General features: G+C 37.4%; 1 protein-coding gene across 4 annotated transcripts in view; it reads left to right on the top strand.

Moving 5' to 3' along the window:
- OLA1 (Obg like ATPase 1) overlaps positions 1 to 23,157 on the top strand; it is a 127,159-nt gene that overhangs the window by 13,190 nt on the left and 90,812 nt on the right. For 2 of the 4 annotated variants that reach the window (XM_072932261.1, XM_072932263.1), the window contains one exon: positions 21,563 to 21,663. In XM_072932261.1, coding sequence (XP_072788362.1) covers positions 21,563 to 21,663 — 101 coding nt within the window. Of the gene's footprint in view, positions 1 to 287; positions 1,478 to 21,214; positions 21,358 to 21,562; positions 21,664 to 23,157 lie in introns of those variants that run through there. The other 2 variants (XM_072932262.1, XM_002198957.6) reach the window with 2 other exon arrangements.

Raw genomic sequence — 23,157 nt, 5'->3', positions numbered from 1 at the left:
TACTTAGCACTCCAAAATTAGTCTTCTCTGTACATACCAAGTGATGAAATGAATCTTTGGCTTGGTGTTAAACAGTTCTGATATGCCTCAGATTAAAACTGCTGAGAAACAAAACCCCACACATGTGAACTAACTAAGCCATTATTTAAAATGTGACTTTAATGGGACCAGTGTAACTGGTGACAGTGTTTGTTAGAAACACTGTCTTGATTCAGCTGGAAATTTATTTTGGAATATCATACGAGAGAGAATGAAACTTAAGATTCCAATTATTATTTGTGTTTCAGCAACAATCTGCTCTCTGGAAATTGCTGCAATGCTTGTCAAAAGTCACTGTTTTATCTCATAATTTTCTGCAAGGAGGTGAGCACAGAGCTCCTCAGTATTGCTACAAAGAAAAGAGACAAGGAATGAGCGTCAAGTTCTATCAAGAGATACCACCCTTTTGCTACAAAACATGGATACAGCCATTCCTGATTTTCCAAGCTGTCCATATGGGATTGACACTACTCACTTATTTAGTTATCAGCTTCTTTCTTTCTTGCTAGCAAGGGATTAGTGAAACACAATGTCTACCTTGTAAAAAGCAAATGAGATTTGCAGTAGGAATAAGAGCAGTCCCGCCCCTTCCCCAGAGGAGATCCCACATCGAGAAGAGCATTTATGTTGTGAGAAGAGCATTTCTGTTGAGTCTGTCGTACACTAAACCCACTTCTTCCCTTTCTTGTAGACCTTACACTATCCAGAGCTTTACCCATAGAACCAGCAGTGTGTCCTGCTTACCTTAGACTTTCTCTTTATCATGGAGGAGACATCAAAGAAGACTAAAAGATCTGGAGGCCTCTTTCAAAGATTTTGTAAAGATTGTCCATTTAGTCACATTGTGCTTTAAAGTCTTTTTCCTTTTCCAAATCTTTGTATTTGTCACTTTGCCCAGGAGAGTTGCTGGGCCAATCTCCTCAGGACATGTTCTGGCCTTCCTCTACTTTAAGTTTTGCCACAAAAGCAATCTACCAGAAGGGATTTCTGCAATCCTTAACTACACATATACAAAAGCAGCCTATGCTTCCTAATATGCTGTTTCAGGCCCTTACATTCCAATCTGGCTTGCATTGCCCTTTAATTATCTGTCTTCTTATTGTGATCAAGTGAATTTTTACTAATCTCCACATTTATTGTTAAGGTAAATAGATGCTGCTTTTAATCAGTATGGAAGGCCAGACCAATGCAGTTTGAAGTAACTTAAGTCAACTATAAAGGGTTCAATGTGTGTATAATTACAAAGGACGTCAGCTATTCACTCCAGTCTAATTCAGTGTCTGTTTAGAGACAGAGCTCTTCCTTTCCCCTGCTCCCTCTCACCTGATTTGCTCCCCACTGCTCTGCAAAGCCAGCAAGAAGAACACAGTGGAGGCCAAGCCAGCAGCAGCCCTCCTGAACTTCAGGCTGGATTAATTTAGTGGATTGGAGCTCCTAGGTGAGTGTAAGCATACGGGTACAATATAACACCTTCTTCCAACAAAAAAGATTGATTGCATCTTAGCCGCAGTATTAAATGTGCTATTATCAGAAGAAGCTGGAATAATGCATGCAGTCACTTTAAAAGAAAGCAGGTTTCCTTTGCGAGCATACTTATTATTTCAATAGTATTTGAGAACTAGTTTAATAGTGGCCACGTTGTTGCTTACTAAAATATATTTGAATTGAACATGTATATATCAAGGTATTTTTTCTTAATTTTAGTTTGAATTATTCCTGAAATTCTCATTAAATTTACCATTTGTAAAGGACAGATTAAATGAAAATGGATTTTGAAAATAGAGCTGGAAATTATTTTGACCTTTGTGACCTAGGAGAGGTGATAATTTGCTGCAGCACTGGATACTGGACATATCTGACATTTTAGGTATTCCCTCATTCCCTCCCTTTGTACAGATTAACTCCACCTGGGACAACTCAGCAGTCAACTTTTTGTTGCCTTAATGTAAATGAGAAGACTACAGCTATCTTAAGCAATCTCAGTGGACACTACCAATGGAAAATTTAACTTGGGCAAAGGCAATGCTAAGAAAAGAGTGTCTATTATCCACAATAATGCTCCTAACATTTTCTAAACAGCTATTACCTGTGCCTGTCCATAATTGTCCCTGTTACAATAACGTTGCAATCTTTCTTTCTGAACAGTTACAGAAATCTCTCCCCACTGACTTTTCCATATGTAAACAACCTATACAGCATTTTGTAATGTAAAACAAATGTGGTAAGAAGGTCCCACATTAAAAAATCATTCTGAGTGGAATGTCTGAAATGCTCAGGGGATTTTGAGGGGGAGGTTAGAAAATACCACCACTTGCACTCAGTTTCCAAATGCATTCCCATACATGCAGATGAGTGTCAATTGGACCTGTAGAGCACATTGTTACTGAATTTGGATTGTCACTGAGAACAAATAACTCACTTTCTCTTTTGCAAAGTGATGCAAATGAAACTGTAGTGAATTTTTGTTATCTAATATTTCTCACTGTTTTCACTGCACATGAACATAACTAACTAAAAAAAAATAAATTTTTATATTGACAATAAAAATATTTGTCTATTTAGACAACAACATGACTCCAAAATTCCTGGTTAAACCAAAACAAACAGAAGCCAAAATCTCTATCATCACACCCCTCTATTTGTAACTTTTTTTAGCTAAAACATGCTAGTTACTCTAATTGAAATGTGATTCTCTGTAGGGGCAGACCATTATACACCTCAGAGAGATTGAAAGCAGGGAAACAAAATGCAAATTTCACATGTCTAACATCTCATCTCCATAATTAAAAAATGGGATGGTCACAATTCCCATGCAGTACTTAACACAGTGTAACTTGATCCTCCATGATGTATTTTGGAGGAAATTTAGCAAAGCTCCAATGTTTGTTCACCTGAAACATGTAGAAAAATGTGTCAATGTGTCCTGTTTGTCTGGTTTTTGGTAAACATTCTGGCTGAAAGCACAGCTCTAGGAGGAAGACCATGCAGTGTCCTCCAGCTCTTTCCTATTACCACTGTACATACATCAGGATGTGAAATCAAGTAGCCAGACCTTTCAGCCAGTACCCAAGTTGTTATGCACTAACTTCAAAAGAGACTTTATCTGAGTGAGAATTACATGCTCCTATTTAAAGTAAGATGTTGAAGTTACTGCACATAGAAATTTGTGCTTGTTCAGAGGAAATTTTCTAAAAAGTTGTGAAGTGTAAAATACAATTGCAGGCTTTGGAAAGGTAAGTTGTGTAATGCTTTAACTCCACAAACTGTTTTGAAGCCCTCTTTCCCCAGCAGTGGAGGGAGTGCTGTTTTCTAGAACACAGAGATGCAGCACTGCATTTTTCTAGGGAGTAGCTGTGGTACCCACAGATTGACTAGCCACATTCCATGAAGCAACAGGAGCACAAGAACTCCTCTTTTTGCCAAAGTACATACTGGAGATGCTACAAAATGTGGTTTATTGCCATGTGAGGGACGGACTGAGCCCATATATATGGAATTTTGCAGCTCCAAGACTGAAAATTTACAAACGCTAATTATTTGCATGTGGTACCTTACCTTGCAAGTGTGACTTTATGCACACTCACACTTGTAACTGCATAATGGAGAGGGAGGTGATCTCTGTAAACAAATTGCTTAAAAAGAATACCAAATAGTCAAACTAACAGCTTGGTAGTTTGATATTAAATTGCCTATTGTTACAATATTTTTCAAATAGCTGTTACCATAACAACATATTTTTTCTTTAAATTTTTTTAGCTGTTTAGAAAAAAAAATTCTTGCCAGAATTCTTCCATAATAGCTTCCATTAAAAGCACTGTCTTCTGTTGGGGAGGCCAGTGCTGATGTCTCCTGCTGTCACAAGTCACTCACACATCTAGCAGATGTTTTGTTTGATAAGGCCAATTTAGGCTTTATAGAACACGTTGTGGTTTTTCATCCATCCCCAAAGAGCAAATATCAGTTAGGATGAGATTCCAAACTGATCATTTGCTAGGAGACAAGGCACATGATACCTGTCAGCAGAATGTGACCCACCCCTGAGAAGCTATCTCAGAGAGAACTGTAAAGATTCTCCTTTAACGCAGCAATAGTGTACCAAGCACCACAAGACATACCTATAACAAAAACAAAAAACATGAAGGGAAAGGAGGGAGGAAGGAGGTAAAAATCCTTTAGGAGACCAGTATTTTTCTCCGATTCTGTAGCACAGATTTTACTAAATTCTTAATGTAGATGATGTAGGTGAAAGTGACTTATCTCTATCAAACAATTTATTTAGATCAGAATTGGAAAAAGTGAAAGAAATGGAATCTTTTAAACATTGATGCTGCCCCAGCAACACTGGCAATTTTATTTTGGATTCAATTAATTTGCATGACTAAGAAATAATTGCTTTTCCAGCCCCTCCACACACTTGAATGTGGCAAACATGTCCAGATTATATATTTAATAATTTGTCTGCTAATACCATCTTGTTTCTGGAAACAGAGACACAACTATTTATTTTTGCAAAGCTTATTTTATAATCAGGTGTTTCATTTTATAATCACCTAGGACCATATTTTAATGTAGGTTGTTTTAATTTTTTTAAGCATTTACTGCAGAATTAGAGAAGGTTCCATGAAATATTTGAATGCTATATAAAATTTCTCAGAGGAGAAGAAAATATTGCTATATGTTATTTCTGTGTTAATTACCTGGATCAGAATGAGTAGCAGCTAGCCAGCCCATAGGGCATGCTACTTTTCTAGAGAAGGTGTGTAACTGTACATCCAGATGTGTGTATATGTGTGTGCCCATATTGTCTTTGTACTAGCTAAAAATCATACTGAAAAATCTTAAACCAGTGTTGCTAAACAGTGTGCTTTAATTTCCATACTCTTTTATGTAAATTTACATTCACAAGAGTAGTTTAAACTAATTCCAGAGAGGACATTCCACATTTGTACAAGTGTAAATGACACTTCAAAACAAAGTGGTTATCTGGTCATAAGGCTTCAATGAGACTATTGCCACAACATCAAATCTTCTGTTTATTTGTGAAGGTATAAAACATTTGGATGAACCTAAAGCAGTGTTGAGAACAGTATCACAAATCCTGTTGCTCTGTTTAAAATTCTGAAAAGATAGGGTGAGGTTCAGATAAGTTTTTTTCCAGTATGTAGCTGAAAATATTTCTGTAAGTAAATTATTTCCCCCCATATTTCAGTGAATTTAAAAATATACACACTTGGATGTATTTTCACTTTTAAGAATTTCCAGCTTTAAGAATGCAACAAGTCCATTATTAATCTGTCTGCTGGAGTTTCTGGTTTAGCAACACGGCTGTGTCAGGTTTAACTAACACATTTTGATCACACATGCTTTGACACAAAAAGGTGAAAGTGGTACTACAGATGCCTGCAGTTTGACTGATAATGTTAAGAATGTTCACCCACACACTGTCCATTAGATTTGCATTGCTGAAGTGAGGTTACTCAACCTGAGATCATTTTATACAGGCAACAAATTTGAAGTTTTGAAACTAAGAGTACTGCATGGTCCTCTTTTATGCTCCATATTGGTTGTAAGTGCATGTAACAAGTATAAATGAGATGCAGTAAATTTATTAACAACAAAAATCTCTTGCATTCACACCACTCTGCTGTAACTAGGATCGAGAAGACAAGCTTTAAACAGAAAGAGCTTTCATATCCTGCTCCAGGAGTGTGACCAGCCATGGTAGGTTTCTCTTGGACTCATAACTACTGAGAGGACTTTTGAAATGGGCACTGTTTCAACTTCTGAGCATGGTCTATAATCTTGTTTAATAATTACATCAACTGTGACAGTTTAATTCAGTGTAGGTACCTAAAACTATTCTGAAATTAATAATAGGCATGCTTTATAGCTTATGCATGTCAAAAGTTCTAAGACAAGTCTCATCATGGAACGTAACTATTTTAACATGACTTTTTAAATAGTCCAACCATTTAAAACAATTACATAACATTTTTTCCTCCAATTTTTAAAACAAAAAAATCTTTCTTTATATTTATAGGGTTGAATATAGTTAAGTGACCTCTTCAAAAACTTCCTCTTTGAAGTGTTCTCTGAAGAGATCTTCAAGGCAACTGAGTGCTTCAGATTGTGATTTTGTAAGGTTTTGATGCTAGAAAATTGTTTAACAAACAGCTCCAAAATACTGAGATTTTGATTAATAACATACAGTGTCATGGTATTTAAATAATACAAAGTTTGAAATCTAACATGTGGCAGAAGAGTATGTGTTCCACATGGTTAGGAGAATGGGAATGGGTGCATACCAATATCTGAGCAGGAGGAAAATAGTTGTATAAAGCCAATTAAACTGTTGTTTAGGAATATATTATACTGCTGTCTCTACTTGTGCCAGAACTATTCCTCTAAATTCATGTTTGAAGAGGATGATCCTTCAGCAGAATAGGGAGTTTGGGTTACTGTTGCTTTGTTTTTTAAATGCAGAGTCCTGGATTTGGTTAACATTGGCTTCTCAGCAGAGAAGTTTGGGAATATTAGCATTGTTCTCAGCAGAGAACAGTTTGGGAATATTAGCCTGATTTCTTAATATAGTAATATGTGACTAATATAAGTCAAGAAATCTAGTTGAGTCTTGAAGAGCAATGTTCACACTGAAATCAGTTTTAGGGCCTCAGAGCCTTTCATAGTTTAATTCCTGTAGAGTTCAATACTCTTTTCAATGTTGAAACTTTTCTTGTATAAGAGTACTCTGCCAAAAGAAGTTTTACTCTGTCTAAGGAAGCAAAATACTACTGTGTTTGGAGTCTTTCCAATGACAGGACTTGAAGTAATGTTAAGAGATGCTGTACTGGCCAACAGGGGTTAATGTAAAAATCCCACCTCATTTATACCCTCATTACCACTAGATTAGGATTGCATCAAATGCCATACTAATTACATATTAGTTGTATATATTAGCTCTAGTTTGCAAAAAAGTATTTATTTTCCTAAGTAAAAGAAAAGGAGAAAAGACCTACCCAATTCTGGATCATACATCTATACTCCATTTGCATATATACTTTTTAATTTCTAAGTGAGAAAAAATATGTAACTTTAATTTCTGTTTTGGGGTAAGCCAAAAGGGATTTTAAAAAATCAAAATGCGTCAAATAAAAGAAGAATTACAGGAGCGAAATGCAAAGTAGTTAACTATTTGATGTGCATGCATAAACATTAGAATATGCAATTGCCATTTACCATGCCATTGCAATGCTGCAACTGCCCAGGTGTAACACTGTTGGAAGATGAAATGTACATGTAATTCTTACCAATGCCAACATTTCTTTGTTGTTTATAATGGTGGGAAGTAATGGGTAGCCATACAGATGTACAGTGGAAAAGATTAATAACCTGTATTTCTGAGCAGTTTTGCATTTGATCCATCAGTTTGAGGAAAATAATTCCAAATGCAGTTCTCTATTAGTAATGGAAAGTGGTTGCAATATGAATACGCTTTCAGCAGTGCACTATGTAAAATGGACAATAAAACTACAGTTATTCTGTCTTCAGATCAATGTAGGCATGAATCTTAAAAATGTGAATAAAAGAGCTCATTCAGCAAGCCCTACTAATTATGTCTAGCCCACATTTGCAAATTGTTTAATTGTGGATTGGTATTACTGAATCTCAAGGATTATTTTGCAATTTTTGGAATCAACATTAAAAATAGTCTCTATTTAATCTCTTTCAGAAGAGTTGAAGCTAAATGTTACAAGATGAAAATGTAAATAATGAATAAGAGTCTTATAGCCAAATTATTATGTAATGACTGAAATCCAACTTCAGAATGATTACAGAACTTCTTTTTTAGTGTTCATTCAGCCCACCATAGATATAATTTCATAAAATTTTTAAAGAACATTCTAATATGCAGGAATATGACAAATCTTTGTGAGCTAGGATTTTGAGACTGTATATTAACTTCTCTAATCTCAGCTAAACAGAAGAGAGTCTCTCGAAAATCTTAAGCACAAATACATTTTAGTTAGTTTTTTTTTCCCCCTAAAAAGTTTTTGTGGGTGAATTTCCAACCTGTTGATGCACATACCTACCACAGGTCACAGTCTATTGCAATTTCATATTTCAAAACTAAGTAGGCTGATATTTCTTCAGTCAATAATGCTGAAAGGTACATGCTGAAAAAGGAGGAAAACCCTAAAACCATTAAAATATCAAGTATGTTCAAAGTGCTTAACTCGTGCAGTCTTCAGGAATTACAGAAATTTAAAACTGCCCTACTGAAGTTGCTGACAACGTGCTTTGCAGTAGTGAGCTCTTTGTCATGGATGGGAAGGCTAATCAAAGTCTGAGGCAACTTGCTGTTCCAATTTCATCTTTCCATAACGACTGGTCTCTGAGATACTGAGGCATCAGTTTGTCACCTGATGGATTGTTGATGAGGCTTCACAACCAAATCCTCACGGTGTGTGAGTTACAGAGCTGGCTCTAGGCAAGTTCAAGTTAAGCCATTTGTATCAATGTCACTGTGCACATGTCTTGTTTTGTGAGCAATTAAAAAAAATAGGTCATATGTTGTACTCCAGAGATATTGCTGTTTGTGATTCTCTCAAAATTTAAACATTTTGCATGCCTCAGACCACTTGCAGGGTAAATGGAGTCCCCTGCTGAGTAGCTAATAGGGGAACTCACACTTTCAAGAAAAGTGTGTCTAATAGCAGGGGATTACTATAAATCTCCTGGTTTGATGTACACCCTCTCTTAAATGTTATGGGAGTGGCTTCAGTATCCTGCAGCTTCTACATCCCACTTGTAGCTGCAGCCAGGCATATTTACAAATTCATTGAAGGAAGAAAAATTTAAAAGGAGTTATCAGCTCTCCTTAGAGAGATAAAAAATCAAAAATAAAGTAATTGGTTTACCTTTCTTCCTTCCTTCAAAATGCTACGTGTGCTTATTATTTTCAAGTTGAAGTCACAACTCTGGGGGATTTTTGAGTTCTGTGATAGTTGAATATGGGCTGCATATATATTTATTAAATTTTAAGTAGAGAAAGTAAAAGAAGTAAAAATACTTTTGAAATTAATTTATAAACTGAGTGCATTGCATATAATGCTATGTTGTGTACTAGATAGTATTGATTTTAAACTGACCTCTGAAGTAAGAAAAACGTCCAACTAGAAAATATTTATTTGGTAAATATAATGATTGCATGTTATATTCTTGGACATAGCATCTCCCAGGCACTGTTTGTGATTCACAGACTGCTGATTATTTCTGAAAGAATCTCTGGAAATTTTCTGAAAAACTAGGTTCATCTACAGAACATCCCTTGCGCAATTAATGGTTTTCACTAATTTTGTAGTTTCCTGAAATACTAGAGAAGCTTCCTAGATTTTCTTTTCTAGGCCAAAGATCTCCTGAGCTTTGTCTGTTTCCTGAAAGCCTTTGCTTGGGTGTTTCTAAGACAGCTTGATGTTCCTCAGCTGGGCAGAAGGCACTCAAGCAGGTGGTAAGTGTAATAAGGCTAGATAAGAGACCAGTCATGTTTTTAATTGCCTTACTCCTCTCCTAACTTTGGGCAGTGGATTGTGTATCATGATTACTTTGTTGTTCATACTTTTAGGTACAGACTGAGGAGGTGGCTGGGATTTGTGTATGTTACAAACAACATGTTCTTTTTAATAAATCTGGCTATTAAAGGTAGTTTTGTGGCTAGTACACCTGTCAGTCTGATAGCAGACGTAGCCTCAGTTCTGTGGACATCATTTACCTGTGTTATCACAGCAGTGAGGTGAGTACTTGCACTGGTGACCATCATCTCTTTCTAGACTGAATGCTGTTCTTAGACATTTTGTGCTTCACAGTACACCTCTCCAGAGAAGTGGGAATCTTAAGCTTGAAAGACTCCTGAGGCAAATGCTATTTCAGTCTGATTGAAATCCAGTAAGGCACCAAGCACTGAACAAAAACCCCACAGAAATTACAGAAGAAATAACAGGAAAGACTTGAAATCACCTGAATCAATAGGAGTTCTTACACTGCCCTGCAGATAGGTGAGTTCTCAATTGTTGCTGCTGCTATTGCTAATTTTCTTGAATACCTGACCCATGAGACTGCAAGTGAACTGATAGGATGTTTCCTATGTTGCCACACATGAATGATTCAAAAATATGCAGATATAGGCAAAGTATGATTACTATTTTCCTATGAGGAAATCTGAGTTGGGAAGTGTATTGAGGTTTGTGTGGGATGCACTTTCAGTGACTCAGGATCTTCCTTGATTGTTGAATGCCTTTAAAAGTAGCCCATGTTTCTGCTGGAATCATGCAGAAAACATTAGCTAATGTGAGAAGTATCACAGACAACTGCAGTGAAAGTGGTTAACTTTATGTCAGATTCATCTGTGAAATAATCTGGAGTTTTATTCAGTGAGCCATGAAAATGAATGTGTGAGCCCCTATTTTTGTTCTGAAGTATATTTTCTTCATTTTTAGCCTATTTTTTACAGTGTGAATCTCTATTTTTTGTGTCTTTTAATTATTCTTTTGCTTTGAAAACAAGACAGTTTGTCTCTTTACTATGTCTCTCAAGACATAGTAAAATTAAGAATGTCATCTTGAGTCTGCTGAATTAGGGAAAAAAATTTGAATACATTGAAACATTTTGTAACTTTTGTTTTCTGTAATAGAAGTTAAGGCTGATTGGGACAGTAGTCTATACATACTATTTGTGCTATTAGTACTCTGAAACAAAGACTGATGAGGACTGGAACTTGCAGATTCAGAAAGGGCAGGTATGTTTCCAGTGAAAGAGTTAAGAAAAGTGAAGCAATCATACAAGTTATTATTTAATGATGGACTGAAACTTGCATTTGAGAAATGACTTCAAAGCTTATCCCAGATAAAGTGAAAAGAGAAGTACCTTTTACCTGGATGATAAAAAAATAGTAATATTTTTCTCAACCATCTACTTAAGAAAATAGGTTATAAATTGGTTATTGGAGCAGAGGTAGCACTAAAACTGTGACTGATTCTATTAAGTCTTCTCCCACTTTGTGCAGCAAACCAATTTCATCTTCTCATTAGAATGGCTGGAGACAGCTCTGTGAGTGACTGTAGATTCCTTTCCCGGAGTCTGTAAATGTTTCAGATGCATCTGTCAGGCCATACACTAGTTACTAACATTCTCCAAAAAATAATGACACTTCATTGTTACTGAACTAACATAACACAGCTATTCAAACTTGGCCACCTACCTACGCATTCCAATCTACAAAACACTGCGAGGGAAGAAAATTGAAGTGGGATCATCATTTGGCAGATACATGTCATAAATTAGTGATCTTCCCAAGGATTTTCAGTGAACCAGCAGTGCAGCTAAATAGCTGTCACTGAGGCACTATGCTCACATTGTCAGGGAATGGAGTAAGAGGAAATCATTAATACAAACATTATGAAACGGTCATTGATTCTTTGGAAGAGAAATGGACATAGAAGCATTCTCAGCTGTACCAAAGCACCAAGGTAAGGAGTGTCAGTTATTGAAAGCTGCTTGAGTCAGGACCCCCAGTGAAGCATAAGGGGTCACTTATGTCATGACAACCTTTTTCCACTGGTTGAGGAGCTTGACTGCCTGTGTTGGGGCAGGACTGTCGCCTGGGATCAGGTGCTGGGAATAGACCTGTGGGAGAGGGCCTCACTGGGGACTTTTTGTCTTTTGAGAGATATGTTTACACTCAGGTGTGAGGTTGTAGGTGTGCCAGCTCCTAGTTCTGTGAAGATCACACAATCTAATCTCCAGTCTGCTGTCACTTAGCTACCTAGCTTGACCACACACCTGTTTTGTCACTACTGATTTTTCTGGCAGTGAATAATTTTTGGCTAATCCAGGTTGCCATTGCCAAATCTTCTTTGCTCTTTTTGCTCGGGTATTATGGGGAAGCTGTTCCCACTGCTCTTGCTGTCATCGCCTAGTTGGAGTTCTGTGGGTGGCTCACCGTCTCCAGGCCACCACCTGCCCTGGTGAGAAGGGGACAGTGTTTCCAGCCCCATGCCAGTTAGCTGGAGCCACCAACAGGGCCGTTTCACACTTCGCTTCCTTAGAGAACTTCAAGGAATTTTGATACTTACATTTAAAATGGAAGGAAACAGGATACATAGGAACCAGGTTTTCTCTAATTAATACCACAAGACCCATTTATTTTGGTGTAAGAGACTGTAGCCAATTGTAAATACCATTATAAATGTTTTTGGAAATGATGGTCTACTTTGGCAAGCCTCTCCACATCTTTAAGACCTTCAAGCTTTCCATCTGTTATCCAGAATGAAATACTAATGGATATAGTTTTACACATTATGCTAAAAAAAAAAAGTAATGCTGAAATCACTGACATACTTGGTCAGTGTTTTGTAATTAACATTTTTCCCCCCTTTTAAACCACAAAAGCACTTTGTGGACTAAATTACTGTTCCACTACTATCAAATAAGGTAGGAAATATTTTATAATACTTCGATTCCTATTTTTACCACAATTTATATTATGGCATATTAAAGATTTCCATTGTTCAAATTGGCGAACTGGTGTTCAACTTTAAATGTCTTTACATTTTTCGTTTTCATAGTTTTGGTTTACATAACGCTAATGTAACTAATCAGCACAGAAGTACAATTTTTATCACATTTTTGCAGATATATTTTTAAAGCATTTATTCTGATTGTTTATTATGATATGCTGATTCAAATTAAAATGTTGATTTGTTTTAATAAGAACTCTGACATCTGTTCATACATCCTTCATGTAAAACACCTAGCAAGAATTCTGTTAGTCCCATAACATAGTGCTATTGTCATAAATGTTACAAAGGGTTTATATTTTTACCATTTCAAACAAAGATGTTCAGTGCTAATACTTATTCCTCAACTATCTTTTTGAAACCATTATCCTGAGAAGTAAATAATATTTGAAAGAAGGCAAATTTTTAATGCAGAGCAGCATAGTCATCAATAGTCTACAAAATACACTTTAAAAATCATGCTTTTACAAACATGACACAGACTCTGCTGTCACACTGTATGCTCTAAAAGCTGCAGATATATTTTAGAAAACACTGATGAAGCCATTTACTGCTTCATGCATTTGTTCATAGTATATATCATTATTCAAGAAATTTAAGAACCATAATGATGGAAAATCACACAGAAAGAAAAGGAACATGGACTTTGTCAGAAACAAGGGCTACATTTTTATTCAAGAGGCCCATAATGATGGAAAATCACAGTGAAAGGCAGAGACGAAACAGGGATCCCATAAAGGACTGACACACCACAGTGGCACAAGTAGTAGAACCGTCATAGCAAGTGGATAAAAATAAAGAAAACAAAATTAACTAGAGAAGAGCTGGATTCAGGGATGAAGCAGAAAACAGAAATAAATCACAGTAAATGCTGAAGATTAATTTCAAAGAATCTGCTGAGAATGAGTGCAGAGACAAGTTCCATCAATATTAATGAAACTGAAATAGAACTCCAAATGACCATGAGTACAAAATGGCACACAAAGCATTTTCTTTTAAATAGGTTGGAGATTAGATCATAAGACCTTCCCAAAAATGAACAGAATACACGAAATATGTTATTATGGGAAAAACGATAAACAATCACAACATAATTAATATTTCTATAGTTCTTTTTTAAGATTTATCAGTGCACGCATTTATTATAAAAGGATGGTTCATAGAAGAGATATTTAGGAAAATAAGCAGAGAAGATTATTCTCTGTTGTCCGATGTTCTACAAATACCTTAAAGGGATCTTGTATAACTTCAAGTAGCAGTCTTTGACTCCTTTTTTAAAGCAGTCTGAAAGAGCTAGATACCTCAAATCCTTAATAATATGTTCCACTTTAGGTTTATGTAATGCACAGGAAAGTATTATTGTCCATCTTGAAGTGAAAAAAGAATAACAGTTATAACTAACTTGACAGTAAAAGCTCTATTCAATCAGGAAATAAACTTTCCTTCCTAAGTTACTTAAACTGTCCACTCGTATTAGACAGCCATGAGTACAGGCCATGGATCTTTCAGAGATTCTCATATTCTTGACACTAAAAAATTTTGCCCCACCAGCTGACAACTGTATTCACTTCTCATCAGATAGCCTATGGTCAGAAACAAAGGGGCACACTTTAAAAAACCTGATTTTTAACCAAGACCAGCACAAATGTATAGTTTCTTGGATGATGTTGTCAGGAGCCCTGTAAATTGTGACTGGCATATTATAGAATGTGTAGAATCCTTAGCGCAAGAACAGAGCAAGTGAGTACCTCTCTGATAAAGATTGCTCTTCCCTATGAACGTTCATTGTGACAGGCAAATTTCAGTGTCATAAAGAAAGACGGTATCAATCTGTTTCACTTACGTAAAAAATTAAACTATTAAAGGTTTTTTCATCTGTCACGAGTGGCCACGTCTTTGTTCTCATTGCAGGTCACTGATGTTATTTCAGTGTCTTCCCACAGCTGATCAGCAGTAGTTCTTCTCTACTTTAGGGTTCTCAATGTGCTTGCTGCCAATGCACAAACCTTTCTTTTACATTGTAGTAAAGATGTGATTATCTAAATAAAGCTATTGAGAGGAATAAAAATACTTTATAAGGCAAAGTTTTGGTTTAAAAGGGAGACTGGGATATAAATATACTAATATATATATATGCCTTACAAAGTATTGTCCTTTGCCTTACAAAGTACATAGTTCTAGTATAAAAAATACTGGAGTAAGTGTAAACATGATGTAGATTAGGTTGGGCGGAAAAACAGTTATTTGTGGTAGGCTATATTCCTGTGTTTCTTCATTGGGGCAGAAAATTGCATAGTGCCCCCAGTAGTTAAACTGGGGCTGAAAATCCCTTTCCAGAATTTATCTGGGTTCTGAAATCCTTAGTGAAATCTGTGTCGAAGCAGTCATGTTGTTGAGTCAAACTTTGGCTGCACCCACAGAAATACTACAATCATGAGGCAATGGAATTTCTATGATCTTCTGTTATTTCTTAATATGCTGATATTTTTATCTTTACCATTTGATAAGTAATTTCTTAGTGTTTGGTAGTAGAGTTTCATTGTCTTTCCAGAACTCCTCTGCAGAGGTGTTCTCAAGCTCTGACTGCTCAGCAAGCATCTTCAGGAACGCTCAATCCTCTCCTGCTGTGTGCATCTTCCAGAGCAGCAACGAGCAGGGCAGACCAGTGAGCTCTTCCTGATATGGACATGAATAACTCTCCTTTAGGACAACAAGGCATGGGATACACTGGGAAGCTGACTGCTGAACAGGTTTGTATCAGGTGCACTGGCACCCAAACAATTGTTGCCAGATGATGGCGGGTGCAAGGTGACTGTGACAAGGCACCTTTAGAAATGAGGACTGCCAGGGTCTCTGGAGTTGCTGTGGTCTCTTGCTTTATGCTGGCACCACCAATAGTGTGCATATACAGGTTGTTTTCTAAGTTAAAATATGGCAAATCCCACATATACTGAGATGAGAGTACTGCACAGTTGAAAATAGAAAGTTAAGAACAACTTTGTAAGTAAATTAAGGGGAAAACATTAGTGTTGAGTGAAGCTTTGCTGAGCTTCTAAGCTTTTCCAAATAGAGAATTTTGAAATTACAATGTAGCTAAGAGGTCCTCTCCTGAGCGCACAGGTGAGGCATAATTGCATTGTGACTTTTTCTTATAAATAAGAACACTACCATGAAATGAAAGAAAATTATATATGTGTGATCTGAGTTTTAAATTAATTTTTATTGGATTTTTGTAATATAGTAGCTGAGTTATGAGGAAGAAATGATTGGATTATTAACATAACCATAAGAATGCAGTATCAGCACTATGCTATTAGTATTTACATGTAAACTGAAGTATTATATAGAATAAATCTCCATTGTATTTACGGGGGTCACTGTGATGCTAATGTAGAGCAGAAACTGTCAACCTCTCCTTCTTTAAGGGTGCAGTGCTACCTATGACAGTGTTTCTGAATTGGACTGGGGTATACACTCATCTGTTCATGCTAAACAATATAGCTTCATGAGGCAAAACTTGCTGACTGCAGTTGTAAATTCTTGAAATTTTCCTCTGCAATCCCATCTTGAAGGTGTAGTGTGTTCCCCTGTTGCCATCTCTCTAGGGCTCATGTGCTTTGGGGCTGTAATGAATGAGCCCAGAGGAAAATGTCCCACCCCTTTTTGTGTACCAGGCTCCACATCCAGCTATACATGCAGTTTTTGTGAGCGCTCTGGATGACCTGGTAGAGGTTGCAGATTTTACAGAGTATAAGGAATTCTTTGCTATTCTGTAAATACTGTCCTATTTCCCACAAGTAACTATTTTTCTAGGCCTCTAGAAATGTAGATGATTATGATTAATTCCTTTTATCTGAACTTTGCAGGTTATAAAATACTTTACAATCTGAAGTTAAGAGGTAGAATAAATATAATATGGAAAAAATTAAAAAGAATTCCAGAATTGCTGCATGATGTCCTTCAATATTTTGTTTGGTTTTCATTTTACAGTCATTTTGCAAATATGTAGTGTATAAAATGTATCATTATCACCTAACTAACATACTTTATTAGGTATCTCATTTTGTTTTTCCATCAAAATAGAATGTGTCTTATGAGGCTAGAATATAACTGCTCAATCTGCATTAGATCCAGAATGAGGTTTGTGGCTTTTTTCCTGAGATCATGTTTTGAAGTTCAACCATGCAGATCTCTCTATACATTTTCTGCTGTGTTCAATAAATGAAGTCATTCTATCTATCCTAAGTTACATCACAAATATTTTTGTGCCCTAAAAGAGAAAAATGAAATATCTTTGAAAGCTAACGAGGGTCTTCTGTTCTTGCATAGACATTTAATTGCACGCAGTTAAAAATCTACATTAAATGCCAAAACTTACATTATTTTAGCTTTTGATGTTGTAACTTCAAACTTGTACCCCACACAAAATGTAGAGACATTTATAGAAAAGTAATTTTATTTTCCTTAAGGTTTCTTTCTTGCCAGTTTCTCCCAATGTTCAGCAGCCTCCCTCAGGCTACTGAACATTGCTCAAAAAAAAAAACAAAAAAAACCAAAAAAACATTGCAAAAAACTGATTCAAGAATAAGTCCTTCAGTGTGTTTATTCCTAGTCAGCATTCTTGCAGGGCAGGTTGGTTTTGACTTTTTGTTTGCTTGCTTTTTTTGAAGTACACAGGTATAGTCCAAATTCAGAGACAGAAGTCTCCCTACTTATAAATTAGAGGATCTTTGTTCATGTTTAAGAGTACCCTTCAAGGCATGAGAAGTGTTTAATACTATTGTTTGTTGTTCAACTGTCAAGCAACTTGATTAATACACAATTCAGTGCTACCATCTACAACACTAAATAAAGTGAAATCTACATCTTTTTATTAGACCACTACCATTCATTTTGTTTTAGCAGTTCTTTCATGTCATATGGTTTATTTGTTGAGAAAAAAAGGTCATGCTAGAATGGTCTTAGCCTCTTGGAGGCCTAGAAAAACCCTAGTATTGCTCACCTCATTATCAGTCCCAGTTTAATTTTTTACTCTGTTTTTATTAGTATTAACCATATTTTCATATTAATATTAATCCTATTAATATTTTTCATGTTAATATTAATCATATCAATCAATATATTTTTATTTTGTATTAGTACTTTCATTTTGCTAAGGTACTGAATATTTAAAGTCAACCATTTTTTAACCGAAATTTTATTTAAAGTAGTAATTCTTGAACTGAAATTTTATTAATTTACCAGTAATTTGTCCTACTATAGAACCTCTCTCTTCTTGACTTTCTCTCTTGTGAGCAAATTTCTTTCACTGTTCTCACTATGAACATCTCAGTATGCATTATGCCTGTTAGTGACATTGTCCATGTTAAAGTTATGAAATTCAGCTGATATTTCCAGAGTTACGATCTAGAAATATTAATATGTGGCAGATCAGACTGTTCTGCACTAGCCCTAGATGCTTCTAGAATGAGAAAGTCTGGGATGCCGCAGAAAGGGGTGAGAGATATGTTTTATGCTGCCACAGCAGTCCTGAACATCTTTGGAGCTGCACTAGCACCATTAACAATCTGTTACCATTAAAACAAGGACAGTTATTATAATGCTAAAGAATAAAAATGTGTAAATATAAAATGCAAAGGGTAGTATGAATATAAGTGTATAAAGAATGGAGTAAGTTTAGATTCTCTATGAAATCAGTTGAATACACCGCTAGAAGAACAAACACTATTGAGCCTTACCAAATGTAATGTTTAAAAACATTGTATTCAAGAACAGTTCAGCTGTGTGATTACTACCTTTAAACTTCACAGTACTCAATGAACACCATTTAGTTTAGACCATGCCCTTGAGTAGTGTTTCTTTTTAGTACCGAGTGTATTTATTACTGGGAGTCATCTGGCTCCCTTCAAGTGGCAGGGTCCTGGGTAATTCCAAGCTGGGGTGTACAAAAGCAGCTGTGTTCTTCTCACCCCCTGGGCTGCACTGAATATTACCTGGTCACAGCAAGGATCAGGGGCTCTGTCTTTATTCTTTCAGTTCTACAGAACCGCTTATTTTTGCAGTTAACGGTGACTTTGCTGTAAATATATGTTCTGGGCAGCAGAAAGCAAAGACTGTTGGTGGCAGAAACAATAAACTGTTTGTTTTATTACTGTCTCTTAAACATTGCTTTTAATCAGGTAGAGTTGCTCCAGGGCTGTTTGGCTTCTGCACATGATCCAGCTGTACAATAAGCTGTATTTGTGCAGTACTTCAGTGTTGGAGAGTTGACATTGAGATGATTGCTTTCTAGATGTTGGTGGTTTTTTCCATTAAACTTATAAAATACATTTTGTATGTAATACGGTCAAGATTATTATGGTTTAAACTACGTATGCCAGTTTAAAATGAGGTTTTCAGCATTATGACAGATTTGGATAGAAAAGTCAGCCAAATAAGGCAAACCTTAACTTTAAAAGCATCTTGAAATCAAAAGAATGTAAGATGAAGTGTTACGTGGTCATGAGTCAATTTCTAGTTGAAAGAATCATATGCTTTGAAGTCCTGTATCTGCATTTAGTGAAGTGGCTGTGCTAACAGTAAGTTAGATATAGGAACTGTGGAGGGGGAGAGGGTGGGGGGAAGCAGGCCATTTTTACAGTACATTAAATGAAGAGCATAAATTAAAAACTTATATTCAAACTTGCACATTTTGGCACACACGTCGCTGACTTTGGTACCATATGTAGTCTCATTGAAGTACAGCAACAAAAGTAGGTAGGATTTTAATTTCTTTTTCTCTTCCAGTTCAGCTGTTTTCCCCAACACCTAAAATCAAAATTATACCTATAGGAGGCTTTCTTTTTTGTGTATACACAAACACACACACATACCCTTCTTTACTTCATGTATCAGACTGCTTATGCCTTATGCCTGGTATTGTGCTTACAAACTGATAAGTTAAATATTTTTGTTTTAAGAAGACAAGTCATTCATCTACAGAGAGCTATTGTACCTAGATTGTCTGACAAGATATTTGGGTGGTGGGAAGATTTAATAAGCCGAAAAGCTTTCCAAAAGTAGTCTTTCAGCAAGTTTGTGGCTTTATTAGTAGAGCTAGGCAAAGCCATCCTGTACTGTTGCTGTGAAACAGTCTTGCAAAATGCTGTGAAGTGTCTTGAACTTTAGAAGGGTGGAAAATTATGATGTTTTTATTTTGTTCCTGAAAAGAAAACTAAATTTGGTTACTGAAGATTGTAACTTATGGATGTGAAGGGTCCTGAGGCTGTGCTGAATTTATAATAATTTCTGTTAATTTCTATTTTACTGAATGTTTGGTGTAGTAATACATTAGCTTTATTCAACAACTAAGTAACTGTATCTGAATCTGAACTAGATATACTTTTTTCCCCCTCTTATGTGTATAGTGATAGATTTTAAGACAGTAGAAAAACTACATAAATGTATTACCAGCAAGAACTTTATTATCACTACACTAATAGACAAACTCTGAACAGATACAGCATTCTCTTTCTCAATATTATTGTTGCAAAAATCTCATGTCACTGAAATATAAAAGTTGTAACAGACATTTTTAATGTATAATTTCAGATTAGGTGTAGTAAAAGTGTCCTTTCTTTTAAAAAATTCAAAAATATGTTCAATATTAGATTCCTTTTACTGCGACTGAGATGATAGATATCTGATGATACTCTCACCTTGACTCCTTCACTCTTTTTCAAGTTTTGAGAATTCTGTCTTATGGACTTAAAATAGGGCATGCTATAAGAATAGTTTTTACTGTCTTCTCTCCTTCAATTTTCTTAGCAGGCAACACTTGATGGTGCCTGTCTTTAATGGTTCAAAGCAGAGCCTGAGTTAAAGAAAATGTCTAATTTTTTTGAAGACTCCTGATCTGACTTCTGTAACATTTTCTGCAATTAATTTTTCATGGATTCTAAATGTTTCGTCTGTTTTTCATAACCTATTTTATTCTTAGATTATTTTATTAATTTGTCATGTAAATTGTTATAAATCAATCACAATGTATTTACAGGGGTCTCCTCCTGACCATATGCCTTTTTATCTAGATGGGCATGGGGTATTTGACCTTTCCAGTGGTTCCTGCTCTGGTGCAGGACGGATGGGTGGCAAACAGAAGACCAGGACCTTAGTCTGGCGGAGACTCAGGGGTGACCTATCACTCTCTACAGCTCCCTGGAAGGAGGTTGTAGCCAGGTGGGGTCAGCCTTTTCTCCCAGGCACCCTGTGACAGGATTACAGGTCATGGTCTTCTTCAGCTGTTCCAGGGAAGGTTTAGGCTGGACATTGGGAGGAATTTATTCCTGAAAGGGTGATTAGATACTGGAATGGGCTGCCCAGGGCGTTGGTGGCGTCACTGTTCCTGGAGGTGTTTAAGGAAAGCCTGAATGTGGCACTCGGTGCCATGGTCTAGTTGACAAGATGGTGTTTGGGTACAGGTCGGACTCCGTGATCTCGGAGGTCTTTTCCAACCTCGTCGATTCTGTGATTTGCGCGCGCACTTGCGAGCAGCGTTATTGCGGACGGCAGCCGCTGCTGTTAGCTGCGGCCGGGCCGGGCCGGGCCGGGCCGGGCTCGGGCCGCGCTGTCGCAGGCGGGGCGGGACCGCGGTTCGCCCCTCCCGCCCGGCGCGACCTTTCCCCCGCGGCTGCACCGCCCCTTCCGGCGGCGCGTCCGCGTGCGAGGGGCCGCTGGCGCTGCTGCTCCGAGGCGGCTCCGCGCCGAGGTGAGCCGGAGCCTCGGCCACGGCCGGGGCCGCCCGCCCGGCGCCAGGAGCCCCGCACGGCCCCCGGGCGCCGCCGCCGCGCGGGGGTCTCTCCTCGGCTGCCTGGAGGCGGAGGCCCCGGCTGGGCCGTGCCGGGAGGGGACGGAGCGTGGAGGGTGCGCGGGGGTGTCGCGGGGAGCTCAGTGTGCCTCCTCTGTGCTTGCAGATGCCCCCGAAAAAGGGAAGCGACGGGATTAAGTCGCACCCGATCATCGGAAGGTTCGGGACGTCCCTGAAGATCGGGATCGTCGGGCTGCCGAACGTGGGGTAGGTGTGCGGGACGGGCGGGGAGCTGCCCGCTCTCCCCGCCTGTGCCCCCGCGCCGGGCTGGCCTGAGGCGCTGCGCGGGTCGGGCAGATGCGGACGGGAGCTGAGGGACACGAGCCTGACTGCTCAGTGATGCGCTCCCTTCTGTAGCTGGAGGTACTTGCAGGTGGAGCGACGCGGAACTGGCAGCGAGAGGCAGGTGTGTACGAGTCTGGACAAGATAATAGGGAAGGGTTCAAAGAAAGGAAAAGTCTTAGTAATTGCTGAGTTTCATAAACCCCTATGTCCTTTGTCTCTCCAATTTTCTTACTTCCACTGTTGTGTATGTGTAATGCATATTTTCGTGCAAATACTTAGGCAAACGTGCATAAGTTTCCTTTAATATTTTGGGGTGATATGCACAGGTGGGGGTTAATTGTTCCATGTCATTAGCAGTGAAGAGGACTTTCTTTCTTGAAACTTCTTCAGAGAATAAGTCTTCTCAGTGAGACAAGCCTAAGTGACAGTTTGGAAGAGATGATGCAATGTTAATAATTGATTTCTTATTTCGTACTTTTTATCTGTATTTGTTATGGCTCCTCACAGGAGCTGTACCTGAAAAGGAGGATGAATTGCTTAGCTGGAGGATATATACATGTGAAACTTTTTGTTGTTGGTTTCTGTGTTCTCTTTAACACATTAGAGGTTAAACTTGTGTATATATCTTAAAGCTGGAAGCATTACTTTCTTATGTTTTTGTTATAATTTTTTTTCAGGGTGTAGCTAAGATATACACCAGAAAGGAAGTAATTAGCTGTAGCATTGTACTGCATGTCAGTGGGGATAAACAGCATTTTCAGTTATGTTATGACATAACTTTAAAAGAAAATTGTTAGTGACTTTTGAGCATGTTGGCTCTATGCAGAGCAGCTCTGAAAAACACAACAACCTGAATGTTTATTGTAGAAAATTTGGGAGTTAATAAATCAAGAATTGCTCTTTTAGCTTAATAAATGCTAGCTAACAAAGTAATTTGTTACTTGGTTTAAGGGAAAATGTTTTCTTTTTTCTCCCAGTAGAGTACTTGTAGGCTTCTTTCCACTGATACTTAATAAGGATGAAAATAGTTTCGTAAGGTATAATTGTATCTTTACATGCACAAAAGATTATTGGTAACTGATTAACTATTCTGGTTTGCTTTTTGTGCTGCTTTTTTTCTCTTTTCGTTATTGACTTTGTTGCTTAGATACTGAAATTGTGTTACAATGTAAATAAATATTAAGGAACAAGATATATGTGGAAAGGGTGAGTCACGGCAAAACTAGTTAATAAAGAAGTTTCAAGCATCCTTACTGGTGTCTCACTGTGCTTGAATAAAGTGAGAAATAGCCAGTAGGGCTGTGCATTGCTTTTGACTGATTTTTTTTTGCTAACATATGTGTATGATATACGTACTTAGGGGAATTTGAAAGGGTAGGGAAGAGAGGTAAACATCAGTGGGACATTCCAGATGCA

The sequence above is a fragment of the Taeniopygia guttata genome, chromosome 7 (genome assembly GCF_048771995.1).
Source record: "Taeniopygia guttata chromosome 7, bTaeGut7.mat, whole genome shotgun sequence".
NCBI lineage: Eukaryota > Metazoa > Chordata > Aves > Passeriformes > Estrildidae > Taeniopygia > Taeniopygia guttata.
Note: the sequence above shows the minus strand (reverse complement) of the source record. Positions and strands in the feature narration are given on the sequence as shown.